The sequence below is a fragment of the Triticum urartu genome, chromosome 5A (genome assembly GCF_056163025.1).
Source record: "Triticum urartu cultivar PI428250 chromosome 5A, HENAU_Tu73, whole genome shotgun sequence".
In the NCBI taxonomy this organism is placed as follows: Eukaryota; Viridiplantae; Streptophyta; class Magnoliopsida; order Poales; family Poaceae; genus Triticum; species Triticum urartu.
This window is the reverse complement of record NC_141877.1, coordinates 684,598,098-684,616,348: the sequence shown is the minus strand read 5'-3', so window position 1 is coordinate 684,616,348 and position 18,251 is coordinate 684,598,098. Positions and strand designations below refer to the sequence as shown.

General features: G+C 45.1%; 2 protein-coding genes and 1 pseudogene across 2 annotated transcripts in view; 1 reads left to right on the top strand and 2 right to left on the bottom strand.

Moving 5' to 3' along the window:
* Positions 1-361: 361 nt before the first annotated feature.
* The window catches only part of LOC147974169 (uncharacterized), a 37,351-nt gene continuing 19,461 nt past the window's right edge, over positions 362-18,251 (bottom strand). Inside the window, exons 2-4 of the mRNA XM_087525194.1 lie at positions 12,511-12,516; positions 7,712-7,739; positions 362-702 (exon numbers count right to left, since the gene is read on the bottom strand). Coding sequence (XP_087381320.1) covers positions 362-702; positions 7,712-7,739; positions 12,511-12,516 — 375 coding nt within the window. The remainder of the gene's footprint in view (positions 703-7,711; positions 7,740-12,510; positions 12,517-18,251) is intronic.
* On the top strand, positions 717-2,596 carry LOC147974171 (flavin-containing monooxygenase FMO GS-OX-like 8 pseudogene; annotated as a pseudogene).
* Positions 14,244-16,539, bottom strand: LOC147974170 (uncharacterized). Its single transcript, XM_087522428.1, has 6 exons — positions 16,375-16,539; positions 16,149-16,295; positions 16,053-16,088; positions 15,488-15,849; positions 14,885-15,416; positions 14,244-14,561 (listed from the first exon to the last, which is right to left on the bottom strand). The coding sequence occupies exons 1-6, from the start codon at positions 16,537-16,539 to the stop codon at positions 14,244-14,246; spliced, it is 1,560 nt and encodes a 519-aa protein (XP_087378554.1).

The following is an 18,251-nucleotide window of genomic DNA, read 5'->3' as shown; positions in this document are numbered from 1 at the left end:
TATTAGTACAGGGTAGGTGCTTACAAGATAAACAATAGTTTAATGAAGCAACAACGCTTATTAGTACAGGGTAGACGCTTAATTAGGCGCCTATCATATACAAATTGGCACTGCTGCTTCAGAAAACCATATTTAATATTGTTAGCATGTACCTAAGCACGTAGCATTGGAAGTTGTCCATTACAAGAAATGAGCAATGTACTACCAAACACTTAAACATAGCATGTTAAACGGTCGCAACCCAAAAGATAAACCGGCGCATAAATTCAAGCAGTACGGTGGGGCAGAAGTATCACACGACAACCATAACATAAAAACAGTCTTAACTAGGGTGGGCCAGTAGTAACAACCAAGTAGCGCATCAGATCCTCGGCATCTTGGCCGGACGAGGAGGCCTCGGGAGGTAGAATGGCAGATGCCCCTTCGCGTACTTCGTGAGGAAGGCACCAAAAGTGGCATGTTCAGCCCGGACGTGGGGCTTGTGGTTCCTCCCATTACCACGGCCGATATCGGTGCCATGCATGATCAGGTTGTCGTAGTCGTTCTTGATTCTCGCGCAGCAGAAGGGGCAGGCTATGTTGCCGTAGAGCCTGTCGGAGCCGCTGCGGTACGGGATTTTCCCATTCCGCAGCCTCCTGAGGACGTAGCGGCTCTTGCTGTCCGTGCTCTCCATACTATCATCCACGTCTTCGTCATCTTTCTCTGTGTTAGTTGATCGACAGCTATGTCAGATTAGGAATACTGAAATGTAGCATTTCATAAGAGTATCAAGTACATGGATGACAGTCATTGATCGTGGTATGTTAGCAATCGATATTATTATCGACCCACCAAGGAAAGCAAAGCGTGGTCACCGTCGACCAACCGATCGGCATGGATGCTGGGGGCGGCGAGTCAGCGTTGCAGTCCAAGAGCGTGTGCGTGGTGGGGGGCGGCGTGGCCGGCCTGGCGGTGGCGCGCGAGCTGCGGCAGGAGGGCCACGCCGTCACGGTCATGGAGCAGAGCGGCGACATCGGCGGACAGTGGCTGTATGGCCCCCGGACCGACGTCGAGGACCCGCTCGGCGCTAGGATGCCGGTGCGCGTGCCCAGCAGCATCTATGCCTGCCTCCGCCTCATCAGCCCGCGCGAGGCCATGGGCTTCTCCGACTTCCAGTTCTTCCCCGGGGACTGGAGGGCCGTGACCCGCGCAGCTTGCCGGTCCACGGCGAGATGCACTGCTACCTCCGGGACTTCTGCGACGCGTTCGGGCTCATGGACGTCGTCAGGCTCAACACCATGGTCCTGCGCGTCGCCCCCACGCCGACATCGACGATTATGATCCGTCAGTGGAGGTCCGTGCAGCGCCTCGGCACCACTGAGGATGATGATTTTGCGCGGGAGGAGGAGGTGTTCGACGCTGTGGTGGTGGCCACCGGCCACTACTCGCAGCCGATGCTCCCGAGCGACATCGAAGGCATGGCGGAGTGGACGCGCCGGCAGCTGCATAGCCACTTGTTCCGGACGCCGGAGCCATTCCTCGGTGAGGCGGCGGTGGTGGTCGGGTGCGGTGAAAGTGGCAAGGACATCGTGCTGGACCTCTGACGCGTCGCCAGGGAGGTGCACCTCACGGCCAGCTCCGAGGCCACGGCCGCCACGCCGGCCATGTCGAGGATGCTGGCCAACCACGGCGACGTGCTGCGCCTGCACTCCCGCATCTGCCGTCTTCACGCCGACGGGCGCGTGGAGTTCGTGGACGGCTCCTCCGTCGTGGCCGACACGGTCATCTACTGCACGGGGTACACCTACTCGTTCCCGCTCCTGGACACTGCCGTCGCGGTCACCATCGACAGTGACGGCTACGTCGTCGGCCTGCTGTTCGAGCACGTGTTCCCGCTGTCCCTGGCACCGTCCCTCGCACCATCTCTGTCCTTCGTGGGCATGGCGAGGAAGGTCCTGATCCCGTGGTTCTTCGAGGTGGCGGCGCGGTGGATCGCGCAGGTGTTGTCCAGCCGCCGCGCGCTGTCGGCGGAAGAGGAGATGCTGCGGTCCGTGGAGGAGCACCTACGCGCCAGGGAGGCTGTTGGCGTGGCAAGGAAGCACACCCACAACATCGCCGGCATCGAATTTCAGAAGATGTACGAGTTCGGGGATAAGTACTCGGACTTGGCGCCGCTGGAGGAGTGGAAGAAGGAGCTGCTCATGTCCAGCATCGCGAGCATGATGGCCGACGTGGAGACCTTCCGCGACCGTGCCTATGACGACTGCAAGATCGTGCGGAAGGGCCTGCGGGGATGGCTCGCCTTGGCTGCTCAAGCTCAAGCAAAATCTATGGCTGTTGTCGTTGACGTTGAAGCTGATGTGCAGGCCATCGCTAATTAAGTTGTCCTCCTCAGCGGAATTACGAGTAGACCGCGTGACATGTAAGAGGTTTTTATTTTTATTTATTTTTGCAGGGAAGATTCAATCTCATTCCCTTCGAGTTTCAATTAATAATTGCCTCATGAGCAAAAAAGTTTGGTTACCACAAAAAGATTGTGTCATTGAATTCAAGTATGATTGTCGAAACGTAGAAATAGAAAAGAAAAACATCGAATTTGCATAGACCCTCTTGAATCCTATAAAAAACACCTTTCAAGTAAAAAACGACTTATAGAAGCACTTGAGCATTGTTTCGGTCTATAACCAAAGGGAATGTTTTTCAAAACCGACCTGATTTGGGGCATTCATAGAGGGAAACGACAGTCATGCGATAAGCGAGTTAGAGGTTCGTCTACCCAGAGTAGCCATCCAAGGAGACAAGTACTACCATTGTACATTACATCATCCACCATCCACCTTACAATTGAGGCCGGTGGTTCCTCAACCCACAACGAGGGTGATGTTGAGACCGCCAGCCTAGCTAGCTCATGAGAGACACAGTTTGCCTCCTATGACAATGGGCGAAAGACACCGAAGTATAACCTACCAATAAGACATTGCAGTCTGCATAAATTGTCGCAGATTAAGTTACTACAGAACCTCGTAGGTATTCCAAAGTATAGTCCGCACTAGAGTGGTATGGTAATACTAGTCTGGAAGTCATGTTACTAGAACATGATGAACCTATGAACTATGAGGAAGCGATGATGAGCCCAGATTCCACGAAATGGCTTGAGACCATGAAATCTGAGATGGGATCCATGTATGAGAACAAAGTGAGGACTTTGGCTGAATTGCCCGATGATCGGCAAGCCATATTGTATAAATGGATCTTCAAGAGGAAAACAAACGCTGATAGTAGTGTTACTATCTACAAAGCTCGACTTGTCGCAAAAGTTTTTCGACAAGTTCAAGGTGTTGAATACGATGAAATACTCTCACTCGTATCGATGCTTAAGTCTGTCCGAATCATGTTAGCAATTGCCACATTTTATGAAATCTGGCAAATGGATGTCAAAATTCCATTCCTTAATGGATTTGTTAAAGAAGAGTTGTATATGATGCAACCAAAAGGTTTTGTCAATCCTAAAGGTGCTAACAAAATGTGCAAGCTCCAGCGATCCATCTATGGACTGGTGCAAGAATCTCGGAGTTGGAATATACGCTTTGATGAGTTAATCAAAGCATATGGTTTTATACAGACTTTTGGAGAAGCCTGTATTTACAAGAAAGTGAGTGGGAGCTCTATAGCATTTTCTAAAACTATATGTAGATGACATATTGTTGATTAGAAATGGTATAGAATTTCTAGATAGCATAAAGGGATACTTGAATAAGAGTTTTTCAATGAAAGACCTCGGTGAAGCTGCTTACATATTGGGCATCAAGATGTATAAGATAGATCAAGACACTTGATAAGATTTTTTCAATGAGTACATACCCTGATAAGATCTTGAAGTAATTCAAAATGGAACAGTCAAAGAAGGACTTCTTGTCTGTGTTGCAAGGTGTGAAGTTGAGTAAGACTCAAAACCCGACCATGGCAGAAAATAGAAAGAGAATGAAAAGTCATTCCCTATGCCTCAGTCATAGGTTCTATAAAGTATGCTATGCTGTATACCAGACCTATTGTATACCTTAGTTTGACAAGGGAGTACAATTTTGATCTAAAAGTAGATCACTGGTGGCAGTCAAGAAAATTCTTAGTGAGGACTAAGGAAATATTTCTCGATTATGGAGGTGATAAAAGAGCCCGTCGTAAAGAGTTACAATGATGCAAGCTTTTACACTGATCCAGATGACTCTAAGTCTCATTCCAGATACATATTGAAAGTGGGAGAAATTAGCTAGAGTAGCTTTGTGCAGAGTATTGTAGAAATAGAATATTTGCAAAATACACACGGCTCTGAATGTGACAGACCTGTTGACTAAACTTCTCTCGCGAGCAAAACATGATCATACCTTAGTACTCTTTGGGTGATAATCACATAGCGATGTGAACTAGATTATTGACTCTAGTAACCTTTTGGGTGTTGATCACATGACAACATGAACTATGGGTGTTTTTTTGACAGAAAGACTGTAAGGGAACCCCCTACAGTATAATTGGCGCAACAAACCCAAATTGCAAGTACCGTGCCTTTAACCTGGGTGGGTGGGAAGGCATCAACCCCTTCCCACCACTAGGCTATGCCTTAGTCTGCGAACTATGGGTGTTAATCATATACAAATATGAATATGGGTGTTAAATCATATGATGATGTCATCTAGATTATTGACTCTAGTGCAAGTGGGAGACTGAAGGAAATATGCCCTAGAGGCAATAAGAAATTTATTATTTATTTCCTCATATCATGATAAATGTTTATTATTCATGCTCGAATTGTATTAACCGGAAACTTAGTACATGTGTGAATACATAGATAAACAAAGTGTCACTAGTATGCCTCTACTTGACTAGCTCGTTGAATCAAAGATGGTTACGTTTCCTAGCCATAGACATGAGTTGTCATTTGATTAATGGGATCACATCATTAGATAATGATGTGATTTACTTGACCCATTCCGTTAGCTTAGCACTTGATCGTTTACTATGTTGCTATTGCTTTCTTCATGACTTATACATGTTCCTATGACTATGAGATTATGCAACTGCCATTTACCGGAGGAACACTTTGTGTGCTATCAAACGTCACAACATAAGTGGGTGATTATAAAGGTGCTCTACAGGTGTCTCCGAAGGTACTTGTTGAGTTGGCGTATTTCGAGATTAGGATTTGTCACTCCGATTGTCGGAGAGGTATCTCTGGGCCCTCTCGGTAATGCACATCACTATAAGCCTTGCAAGCATTGTGACTAATGAGTTAGTTGCGGGATGATGCATTACATAATGAGTAAAGAGAATTGCCGGTAACGAGATTGAACTAGGTATTCAGATACCGACGATCGAATCTCGGGCAAGTAACATACCGATGACAAAAGGAACAACGTATGTTGTTATGCGGTTTGACCGATAAAGATCTTCATAAAATATGTGGGAGCCAATATGAGCATCCAGGTTCCGCTATCGGTTATTGACCAGAGATGTGTCTCGGTCATGTCTACATAGTTCTCGAACTCGTAGGATCCGCACGCTTAAAGTTCGGTGACGATCGGTATTATGAGTTTATGTGTTTTGATGTACCGAAGGTAGTTCAGAGTCCCGGATGAGATTGGGGACATGACGAGGAGTCTTGAAATGGTCGAGACGTAAAGATCAATATATTGGACGACTATATTCGGACTTCGGAAAGGTTCCGAGTGATTCGGGTATTTTTCGGAGTACCGGAGAGTTACGGGAATTCGCCGAGGAGTATATGGGCCTTATTGGGCCATATGGGAATAGAGGAGAGTGCCAAAAGGAAGGAGGCGCGCGCCCCCCTCTGGTCCGAATTGGACAAGGGGTGCAGCCCCCTTTTCCTACTCCCTCTCCCCCTCTTTCCTTCTCTCCTACTCCGCAAAGGAAAGGGGAATCCTACTAGGACTTGGGAGTCCTAGTAGGACTCCCCACACTTCGCGCGCCCTCCTCTAGGGCCAGACTCTCCCTCCCTCCTTTATATATGGGGGCAGGGGGGCACCTCTAGACACAACAATTGACCTCTTGATCTCTTAGCCGTGTGCGGTGCCCCCCTCCACCATATTCCACCTCGGTAATATCGTAGCAGTGCTTAGGCGAAGCCCTGCGTCGGTAGCATCATCAACACCGTCATCACGCCGTCGTGCTGACAGAACTCTCCCGCAAAGCTCTGCTGGATCGGAGTTCGTGGGACGTCATCGAGCTGAACGTGTGCTGAACTTGGAGGTGCCGTACGTTCGGTACTTGATCGGTCGGATCGTGAAGACGTACGACTACATCAACCGCGTTGTACTAACGCTTCCGCTTTCGGTCTACCAGGGTACGTGAACAACACTCTCCCCCTTGTTGCTATGCATCACCATGATCTTGCATGTGCGTCGGAAATTTTTCTGAATTACTACGTTCCCCAACAATCCCAACCCCCCCTTTGTTCTTCGGAATACAAAGTTTCCACCATGTTGCCCAATGTATCCTCTTCTCTTATGATTGTCATCATCACCCCACTAGTATCTTGATATGGCGTCTGGCATACCACCACTTTCTCTTCCACTTCCATGTTTGAGCTGAAGTACACCCAGGTTCTGAGAAGCCCCTTTATTGCTATAAATCTTGTTGAACCTTTTCTAAAGTCAACAATTTCTACAATCAGGGAGAAGGCTTGCTATACCTTAAATTCCAAAACCACGACAATTATTGTGCGGCTATCATTTATCTTTTTGTTGTATGGTATAACATACAAATGGTGTCAAAATTATATCCTAATAGGGTGTTCAACTATGTTGGTAGATGGATGCGTGTTCTTGCTGTTAAATTAAGGGCTCAATTATTGGTCGATATATCGGTGTTGTGTTGGTCATCATTGCGTTTATGTAGAAAATGATATGGTCTTGTACGGAGGAATATATCTCCTCCATCGTAGGTTGTATTCTTATGAACTTATTAGCTATGCACCAGTCTATTGTTTTATCATGTGGTCGGTATATGCGCAACTTAAGCAGGTGGGCACATATGTGTGTACATAGAGTGGACTGAGGTCTAGGCATCAGAAGAAGTGCTTCTCCATCCTATTGTTTTTTTCTTCTTCTCTCTTGCCCCGAACTATTTTTTTAGTGATCTTCAGGTAATATTTCTGTGCATCCTCAAAAGTATATGTTGTCCATTAAACCCATATATCTTTGTTAAAAAGCTTTTCATTTTTCAGAAGTCTTACCTTAGTTTTTATTAACAGCTGGGGAGTGGCCTAGCAAAATGGGTTGTCTGGCCTTTTTCTGTTCGTGCTGGAGTGGGTCTTCATCGAAAGATTTGGTTCGGTAGAACCTCCCTCTCTGAGTCAATGCATTGTTCGGTCTAGGGCTCCTCCGGATCGAACATTCGGTACATCTCGGTGTCCTAATTTAAAGTTGCAACAAGAATTTAGTACACGCACCTACTCTTAGTATGTACTCTGAAGTAAGAGCTCCTTTACGGTGATTGGGGAAGTACTGGGAGTACTTTCGAGTACTTACCCCTTTGAATTTTATCAGCCGTCCGATCTGGCGGGGGATTAAAAATGAATTAACCTAATTATTTTAATCAGAGAAGGGCATAATGGTCCAGGGTAAAATAATCTGGTTTCAACCGATCACGTCCACGACGTCTAGATCCAGTCCTCGTTCTCGTCCTCTTCCTTCTATCCGACGAGCCCGGCAAGAGGTACCAACAATGTCGTCGGCGTCGTCCTCGTCCTCCACCTCGTCCCCTTGACTATAAATGACGTTCCCGGCGGCAGGAAGAAGATTAATGCATGACATCTATGGTGACAATGTCAGCGGTGACGGTGGCGGCGCTATAGGAACTCGCCCCCGCCGATCACATCGCTTTCGGGCTTGCATACTAAGGTATGAATCGTCCGAATCTCAAATCCTCCCCGTTTGATTGGCCCGTTGGAAGTGACTCTTGGCAGGAACTCCAACTTCCTCGTAGATGGATCTATACTCTACGGTTGGCCCCTCGGTTAGGCCGCCAGGAGATATCAATTCTTGCTCTGAAAGTAGGCTTGTGTTTCTTGATGCAGTAGGAGATATCAATGCCTGCGGGAGATATCGCCATAAACTTACTTTGTTTCATAGCCTGCACTTCCTATTTAGATTTGTTTAGTCATCATCGATTTAGGTTTCCCTAGTGCATGCAATTCAATTTAGAATTTTTCATCATCCATGGTCACTTCACTAGTTTATGGGGGACCCAGTTTATGGACGTTTATGATCGCTTGCCATAATATGTACAAGGAGCAAAGTTTAAAATTCCACGCAAGATTTCGTACTGGATTTTGCATGCATTTATGTTTGTCCTTTCAGATTTTTATTCGTCTGAATTGTGATGCAGGAAGACATGGCGGATGTAAGTCATGAGTCAATGATGGAGTACTATCATATTGCCAACAAGATGTTTAATAGTGAGGACGAAGGTTATACATTCTATAACAAATATGGTCTTGAGAAAGGTTTTAGTGTCCGGAGAAGCTATGTGGAGTGGGATGGATCCAACTGCCATATAATTTTAAGGAAATTTATGTGTAAGTCGTGAAGGGGTTCGTGAAGAGAAGCACATGAAGAGGAAGATGGAAGATAGAAAGAGCATGCCATGGAGTATAACTCATGTAGGGTGTAAAGCTAAATTGGTGATTGCAAGACAGGAGGAAACAGGTCAGTGGTTTGTCAAGGATTTCATCGATGAACACAACCATCCTCTAGCCCCACAGGATTTGTCGTGTCTTTTGCGTTCACACATAAGAATTAGCGATGAGCAGAAAGCGGACATTGCAGACAAGGAAAAATCTAGGATCAGAAAACACCATATTATGGATATTATGTGCATGGAATACGGTGGATATGAATAGCTTACACAAAGTTACTCAAAAAACTATTCATAGACAATATCGGTCGCGATCGTGACTGAATAGCATCGTTGCAAGGTACTCACAGGGGGAGTACTGAAGACATGTTCTTGCGGTTGACTGCTGTGGCATTGAACATTGGATTGAAACATCGCACGGTCTTCCAGCATCTTTCCTTCCATCATGACCTGCTCCACCATAGCCTTGTAGTCCATGTCCTTGCGCTCCTGTTGCAGCCTAATGTCCATATTGGCACGTGCCTGCAACACATTCGCGTCCATATTGACACGCTCTATCTGTATAAGGCCGTCGACAACCTTCCGGCACTTTTGCAATTTAAGATGCATCTCCTTGTACGACAGCTGGAATTTCTTTTCCATGACCTCGCGGTCCTGCTTTAACTTATTTTCCATCTCTTCACGCATCTGCTTAATCTTTTTAGACATATAAGCACGCTCATCCTTAAGCATCCTATTGACATACGCACGTTCTTGGTTGAGTGCCCTGTCCATCTCATCACGTTCGTGTTGGACCTTCGCATCGATCTCCCGGCGGGCTTCACGCAACAACCTGTCATACTCTGCACGCTTATTGCCATGCACATGTGAATCCATGGTGCCTACAACACCAGATAGTAGAATGTGATTAATGAGATCCAGATTGTCAAAATATACCGATTCTCAATAAAACATAGGACTATTTAAATACCTCGTAATATAGAATAGCATGGTATGTGTGAGACAAACTGAGTCATGAATTTCCAGCAAAAGCTCTAATCTCCTAAAATTCGTATTCCTAATTTGGTATGAACAACCTCATCCAAATCAGTCCTAAATAATCCAGCACCTCCTTCAACAGCACCTCCTTTACTGTAGTATTGAGAACAAGTCTTTGTATGCCACATCTAAGTGGCTAAATCAAACATCATTCAAATCATTCCTACTAATGCAACATAGCCTAAAGGTCTTGTAAAGAAAATCCAACGACAACAAAAAAATCCATAACTAGATTGTATGATCAGGATCCCCTAACAACCAATCGCAAAGCTCTTGCATAAAATTCTTCACTCCAACATTATGGAAATCATTCATAGTAATCCAGTTTATTACAAAGGGCTAGAAAATTAGCTCCACCAACATAATATTTCCATAACCAGTTCGTATTATGAACTACTGTGAACTTGCAATCACATCTAATCTCATAACGACCTTTACTCCAAGTAAAGACAAGCACACACAATCATGCACAAAAATAGTACCTTCGACGAAAAACTAATCGGCCAGGAACAAATACCAAAAATCTTGCACAAAAATATGGCATCTCTAATCTCATCACAACCTCCTTTTTGGTCCAATCAACAAAAAAAAGTATGAACATTTCAAGACATGGGAGGAGACGTGGAGGATGATACCTTTTTATTTTTACTCCGGCGTCGGCGTGGGCTTCCGTAGAGCGATGGCGATTATCCCGGCGACGGCTACCTCTGGACACCAAAACTTTCTGGGCGGTTAAGGAAGGAGCGATATGCGGAAAGAAAAGATGGGAGGGATATGCGGTACGATGGAAGGGTACATATCTCCCGTGATATTTGACGATATATTTACAAGTAATGCGCATGGATGGTCCGCCCGTGATTTTAGGTTGGGTTAGTCGGTTGGAAGATTTGTTAGTTAGCCTATTTAGAGGGAGCATGATGCTCTGGTGCCGTTGTTAGGGTTTGTTAGCCCAGTGGAGGAGTCCCTAGTTCTTCTCTTACCCAAAGGATTACGACCACCCTCTGTCACTGCCGCAGTCGCCTGACACCAAATCAACCATGTCGTCGTGGAGCTCGATTAGGTGCGCGCTGTGGGGCGGATCATTTGATGTGCCCCTGATCCCTTGCCCTGACTTTGGCAAAACGGTTAGATTCTATCTGTCCAGTACCGAAGAGCATGATGGTTGGGTGTTCTACAAGTGCAAGCACCACGATGTACAATCCCTTTACACTTTGGGTTGACATTTACTGCATGAGTAATTTTTTATACTGTTTCGTTAGTGCTGGTTTGATTTGTGGTCACTTGATTCATAGGATCCATGTGATTTCTGGCGCTGGGAACTAGAGTACATAGATCATCTTGTTGGTACAAGTGTCCTTGTTGGTTCTTATGCTCTTGATGCAATGGCTGGGGCACAGGATAGAAGGGAACAGCTACAACATGCAAAAAAACAGTGGGAAAAGAATGCATGTACCAAGAGTGGCAACATTGGAGGCAGGACAAATTACAGCTAGAGCAATCTGGCAACCATTACGAAGCACCAAGCTTATACGATGTTAGGACTAGGGAGACAAATTGTTTTCATGCTGAAGCTATTGACGGCTAGTGTAATGGTGTTCTGTGTGTTGTGTGTGATGTTGATTGAGAAGAAATAATATATTTGTGATTGTATCAAGGCGATTATCATGGTTACATGTAATAACAGCTTAATAAGAAGAGGTGTTCTACCCCCCCAACCCTCTTTTAACATGGCAGGTAAGAGTAAGAAATAAATTTGACATGATGATTGCATGAAATAGTTGTTTTGATTATTTCTTACCTTCTTGACTATTATGAGAAAATAAGGGGTAAGACGGAGCATGTTAAAATTGCTAAAAAAATAATGAATAAACCGAGTTGCAATGAAGGCAATCGAATGGAAAAACGTGAACGACCATTTAAATTCTTGCCCACTATGTTGTGCACGAACACAAGAGTACCATGAAATAAAAATAAAGTACGTCATTACAGCAATGACTTAAAAATCCCTTAATTTTTTTTTCACGCACTACGTTTTGCCAAAACTACTCTAGAGGCACATCAGGAACATGGGAAACAAATAGATAAATCCCATGATCTCCCAGGTACAGCAACATCAGCACCTTCTGTCCTAACAGCAAGAATTTTTCCTTCTTCATGAACTCGTTCCATTTGTTGACGCAGATACGACCATCAATATCAGAAATGGTGTATGTACTTGACACAGTACTGTGTGGATGATAAACAATGGTTATGGCACCATATTCCTCCATTTCTTCGGGGACAACACGATTAGGTAGTTTCTGTTTAAAAACAATATTTGTTACATCATCACGTGGCAACTTAATGTTATGTAGTAAAGGAAGAACAATTAATTTGGAAAAAAGCTATAAACATACTGAAATGACACAAAGTGAATGAAGTACCGAAAGATGGTTACCGAGAAGTTCTTGTTGCAATCTGACCATGTCAACGTATGGAGGAATGCATATGCTCTTCCTTGATCATAGTTTCCAGCATCATGACGCTCCACTAACTTGTTAAGGTCCATCACTTGGCATATGACATACTCCATCATTCTCTAGTTTAAGCTTGTCCCCTCAGTTACAGCGACATTGTCAATAATATCTCTTTTCTCATTGGACAATTGGTAGTATGCTACAATATTATAGCACAGACAATTTAATTTATTATATATGGTATATGATAAATTTAGTGTAATAAAACTTGCATGAGAAAAAAATGTATGATAGGCAAATTCCCAGTTGTCACAACGCTACTTGGTACTTCTGAATTGTCAGTACTGAACGTAATCTCCTGACCCAAATGTAGCGTGTAAACTCTAACAAATTCCTTCCAAGACTCCCCTGAAATGTATGTCAACTCATTGTCATTGGTAATCTCACATGGGAATTGAAACCCCTCATTGGTACTGAAACTTGCTTCAAAGTTCCCATATTTTCCCAAGGGCACTCCAGATTTCTGTGTGAAACTATATCTGTCGTAGCAGGGGATTACCTGAGTTCACCTAAAACCCCGGGTTAACCTGCCTTCATCAAGTAAGCCACTCCTATCTAGGTAATCCTGGCACGACCCGCCGAACGTTTGACAAGTTACTCTCATTGAGACCCTGAACTTGTCAAAGTTAAAATGACGATTGGTTAGTTGGAGCCCATCTTAAAAGGCTTTGTCAAATGGTTTAACTCAGTGTCCTGGCAGCCCACAAAAGGCCTCGAATTTGGGCCTGGCAGCCCTCGAAAAGCCTCGACTACAAGTTTTTATTTGTTTGCCTTTGCAATTTTTTATCCTTATTTGATCCCCTTGTAAGGTAAGCCGACATCTCTTGATCCGGCCCGGCTATATGCCTCCATCTCAACCCAGTGTTTCTTAACCCGGTGCGGCTTACAGTTATTATCTGTTAAAGCATATAATTAATGGTGAACCGGCATCTTTCAAACCGGTCTGGCTTTGACTACCTGTCGCTAGTATAATCATCCGATGTTCATCACAACCCGGTTCTACTTCGTACATACCAGCACTGCATGGTGGAAGTTGGGTATTCGCCCTTATTACAATCAAAGTTGGTAAACCAACAGCATAATTTCATATCACAGGTATGATCTATTTTTGACTATTTTTTGCAACCATGGTTCTCTACCAGGTTGTGTGTTGGGCATTTTGACCCGTCCGGCGGTAAACCGCCCGGACAGATCTCTTTTATGCAGACACAGGGATTGCATAATATTATGAAGGTATATAAGCCAGCACTAAAATTATCACGGCGGATCAAACAGTTATATCCCAGTGCACGACGGCAGCAGATCAAAGTAATTCAACTAGCCTATTACAAGGCGCTTTAAGGCCCAAAATAAACGATTGTTTTTTACACAGAGCACAATCGGTGCCTATCAACTCAGTTGCCAAATTAAGACTCATTGTCGGGTTGACAACAGGTTGATGGATCTTCTGATGTCGGTTCAGCCTCCTCCTCCCCATCCAGTGGCTGGAAGTCAACGATGGTCCAGTCAATCTGGGTTAAAGCTTAAAAGACAGCTTCTTCACTTATAAGTTCGGACGGATAAGATTTTGCACTTCCTTCATAGCAGTGTCAATCCGTTGGTTGTTGGCATCATAGAAGGACCGATGAACAGTCAAATTAGCCTCTTCCGCTAATTGACTTGCCAGAGGACACATTTCCTTTGTCGAGACTTTGAGGGCTTCATTATCAAATTCTGCCCCATTTTCTTGTTCACCAGGAAAGCCCTTCGCAATATCAACTGGATCCAGTTCAGCTATCCATGCTTTGGCTCGGGTAAGTGCCAACAAAGCGCCAGCCCTGGCAGCGGATCGCTTCATCTCTTCTATCTGCGTCGGTGTCAGGGATAACCTTGCTAGAGTGTCCTTGATCAATGTTGGGGCCGGTTTGTTGTATGAGACTGCACAGATAACCCGTTGGGCATCGATATACACCTACTCTATCAACGTATATGCTGCCTTCAGCTTCATCCGCATGTCAGAACCCAGATGAGCAACACGGCTACCCATAATGGTTTAAGATTTTGATGTTAAAACCGGCAATTTCAAAAATGATTATTGAAGCAGTCTTGGCAAGAGTATTTACCAAAAATTGCAGAGGTCATGGCGTTTACTTGGCGCTTCAACCCAGTTAGCTCTTCCGCCACCGGTTTAAGAGCTGACTCCGCGTCTTTAGCCCGCTTCAGCAATGCAGTCTTTTCAGTTTCCCAGTTGGCACGCTCAGTCTTGAAGTTGTCCTTCAGTTGTTCCATAGCTGTTAAAGCGCCTTTCAGCTCTTCTTTAGCTTTGGAAGTTTCTGCTTGTTGGGACTTGATATTCTCTTGAAGATCAACAATTTGCAATCCTTGGTGATTTATATCAGCCTGCCACAGCCAGATGAGGAGCATGTTAATATTTTTATCAAAATGTCCCAAGCATATAACCAGTTATACACTTGGCACTTGGGGGCTAGTGTGGATTGCTTCTTTCCTACTGATTGTTTGAAGTCCCAAGGATCAATACAAGTTTCAATCTTGGCACTTGGGGGCTAATGTGTGTTTGATCAGAAAATACACAGGCAAGGGAATTCATAAACTGCAGTATAGAACATAAAAGTCTCGGTTTTGTCTTCACGAGACAAACCGGCCCTTGGGGGCTACAATCCAGTGAATATACATAACAAGGACGAAAGTGTTTGGAAGATTACCTCATAGTGCTCCTTCATCATATTCACCAAACCGGCTTCATAATCTCGACTTGTGTACAGGCGGTTCAGGAATCCGGAATGAAGCTCCTGGGCAGAAAAATTAGCATAGTTCAACAAATCTATCTTCCCTTTCCTCTTGCCCATTGCAGCAAATTCCTCCTTGGCAGTATGCTTCGATAAGGCAACCGGATTGCCCGGGGCAGTATGATCAGTACCGGTGATAATAACATCATCATCGCTACCTTTTGACGGGCTCGGCAGGTTGACAATATCCTTGGCTGGGCTCGGAGGATTAACAGCTGGGCTTGGTGGATCAGCAGCTGGGCTTGGAAGCGTAGCATGCGGAATTGATGGATCAACATGCGTAGCCGGGTCAGCTCCCGGCGGATTAGCATCAGTGGCTGGATCCTGTGGGGCAGAGTCATCCATGACAACATCAGTGTCTCTACCGGCATCTTCTGGAGTCTTCTCCGGTTCAACTTCATCATTGGTGCCACTAGTCTTGGCTTTTTTGCTCAGGCGGGCCTTGGCGCTACAATATCAAAGCAAGGATTAGTATGGTAAACCGATGCATGAAGAAAAAAGCTGAAAGGCAATACGTACCTAGCGACGGTCTTGAGGGGAGGCAATTGCGTGGTTAATGAGTCGCCAGATGAATTAGAAGTTACCTGATAATTTGAATCGGACGGATTAAGTGGGTATGGGAAGCAACCCGCCAAGGGATAAGGCTTATTAAGAGAGGAAGAGACCTCTGGACGACGTTTCCGGGGTGGAGTGTCCGGTAAACCGGAGGAAGTGACCTGTTGGCCGCTATGCCGGGTTGTGCGACGGCCTTCATCTTGCTGTGTCTTCAAAGAAAATTTTGGACCCAAATAAGGAAAAGGGTGAGAGCATTTTACTTTCCGAACTGCACGACGAGGTTTTCGAACCGGCACATGATCTGAACCGGTGGAAAGGGAGATTACCTCAACACCCTGTTCAAGAATTCATCCGATTAACCAGTTAACTTGCTGATTAATCCCTACTCGTAGGGTCACCGAGTAGCCGATAAACTGATAAATCGTCCGATTAATTGATTAAATGGCCGATTAACTTGCCGATTAGCCTATTAATCCCCTACTCGCCAGCCAACCGAGCAGTTACCAGTTAACGATTTCCTCAACAATGCCTCAACATGATCAGTGCGACTAGCTTCCGCATCATCCTGGTAATAGTCATTGTCAATAAGGTGTACGAAAAATAAGACAAGGTAGTCAAGTGCTACCTCTTGGTCTGAGTCTTCAATATCTTCAAGCGGATTAGCAGACTCGCCGGTTTTCTTCTTGGCTGGTCGCTTTATGACTTTGCTCTTGGCACGAGGAGCCCTGGCCGGTTTATCTTGAATTTTCCTTTTCCAGAAGGAGCTATTGGACTCCAAAATTAAACAAAGGATTATTATATTAGTGTTAAAGCAGAGACGGATCAAAAAAGTATAAGGTTAAAGTTTTTACCGCTGGCGGTTTGTTGGAGGCATAAAAAGGGCGCAGCCCAATTTGGCTACATGCGGTGATCGGTTCATCAAGCATCTTCTTCACACTTTCAGTGACTTCATCATCTGTCATTTCTATTTTGTTAAACCGTTGAGGATCCTTGGCGTCGCTGGTATATTCATACATCAATCCGGAGCGGCGGCTTAAAGGTAGGACACACCACGAAACCCAACAGCGGACGAGATCAACACCAGTCAAACCATTAGCGAGGAGAGCCTGGAGCTTGGCGAGTTGAGGTGCATAAGCTTGTCATTCTTTGGCAGTTAATCGTTGAGGTAACGGGTGGCCATTGCTAAGCCGGTGAGCGCGGTAGCCCGGCAAAGGATTTTCTCCAGTAGGGGCAGTGTTCTGATAATAAAACCATGTTTGGTTCCAGTCTTTAGGATGGCTGTGAAGTTTGGCATGAGGAAAATCAACTTATTTCCTTTTTGAATTAACACACCACCAAGTTCAGTATTGGGGCCGTCAGAGAACTCAGTTCAGCGGTTTAAGTGGAAGAAATACCGGAAGAGATCAACAGTTGGTTCTTCTTGAAGGTAAACTTCACAGAACACTTGGAAGTTGTGTATGTTGGAGACAGAATTTGGTCCAATATCCTGAGGATGGAGTTGGAAGCTGGCAAGTACATCCCGAAAAAACTTTGATCCGGGAGGGCTGAATCCCCGGGTTAGATGTTGCATGAACACGATCACTTCTCCATCTTGAGGTTCAGGAGGGCACTCGGGACCAGGGACTCGCTAATGGAGGACATTTTTTGAGGCTAAAGCACCAGTCAGAACATATCCATTGATTTGCGTTTCTGTGATCCGGGAAGGAACCTAGTTGCAAGCAGCGAATTGCTTGGCCATTTTGGACAAAAAACTGTAAAAGAAAAGTGAAGGCCGGTTTATGATTGCAGGTTGATGTGCACTAACCGGAGTTAAACCCGGGAATTTGATCAAGGCATATATGAGAGTTAAACAGGAAATTAGTACTCAAATCAAGATAGTGGTTTAAGTGAGGGCTAATGGCATATGGCGGATTATCAACTGCTAAATGTTAAACTGCCCTTAAACATAGGAGGCAGAGCTGAAATTTACTAAGTGTTTGCAGAAACAGGTTTTACAATATTGCAGTATAATTTTGGATCTACCATGGATCAGTAAAGGAAAATTTTCTGAGCCCTACAATGGCGCTAAGAAGAACGGAGAAGGTCTAGATTGAGTTTTTCCAAGGAACAGCAAGATGCTGTGGTGCAGTAGACTAAGGTTATGGATCTAGCCGCAAAAGAAAACAATCGGGACTAGCTAAGATGCAGTAGAGATGCCAAGGGAAAAGGGGACCGGTATTGACGAACGCCGATGAACAGGGAAGAACATGAAACACTAATGGAGATCTAGGGTTAAGGGAAGGAAGCTTACCAGGGCCACGCCGCAGCGGAGGAGTATCGTAGAGAGCTCTGGTACGAACAGGGTGATGCAGCGGCCTGGTCGGTGCAGATTCGAGGATCGACGGTGGCGGCGGCGGTGCTCGAGCTCTTCAGGTCGTGAGGAGGAAGACGAGAGGAAAGGGGGGAAAATGGAAAGACCCCCCGGCCCTATTTATAAAGGCAAGAGTATAAAACGGCCGGCGCAAAAATCAAGGGGCCTGAAGCGGCAAAAGAGGATGCAGATGTCGCCTCGATCTTCGGGAGTAATTAATGAAGGGAATCTTTTTATGCAGAGATGACATCATGACGATTTATTGTAGTGACATAAGGTGACGTCATGCCGGTTCACAAAAGTTTATAGGGAGAAGACAACATGGCGGTTTATGGAGAATCATTACAAGATGTTCATGGAATTTTCCTAAGGGTTGAA

Coding starts and splice junctions, on each gene's coding strand:
- LOC147974170 (XM_087522428.1), bottom strand. CDS start 16,539: ATGTATGAATATACCAGCGACGCCAAGGATCCTCAACGGTTTAACAAA. Junction 16,089..16,148: donor TTGAAGACTCAGACCAAGAG/GTAGCACTTGAC, acceptor GACTATTACCAG/GATGATGCGGAAGCTAGTCG. Junction 15,417..15,487: donor CCCCTCAAGACCGTCGCTAG/GTACGTATTGCC, acceptor TTGATATTGTAG/CGCCAAGGCCCGCCTGAGCA.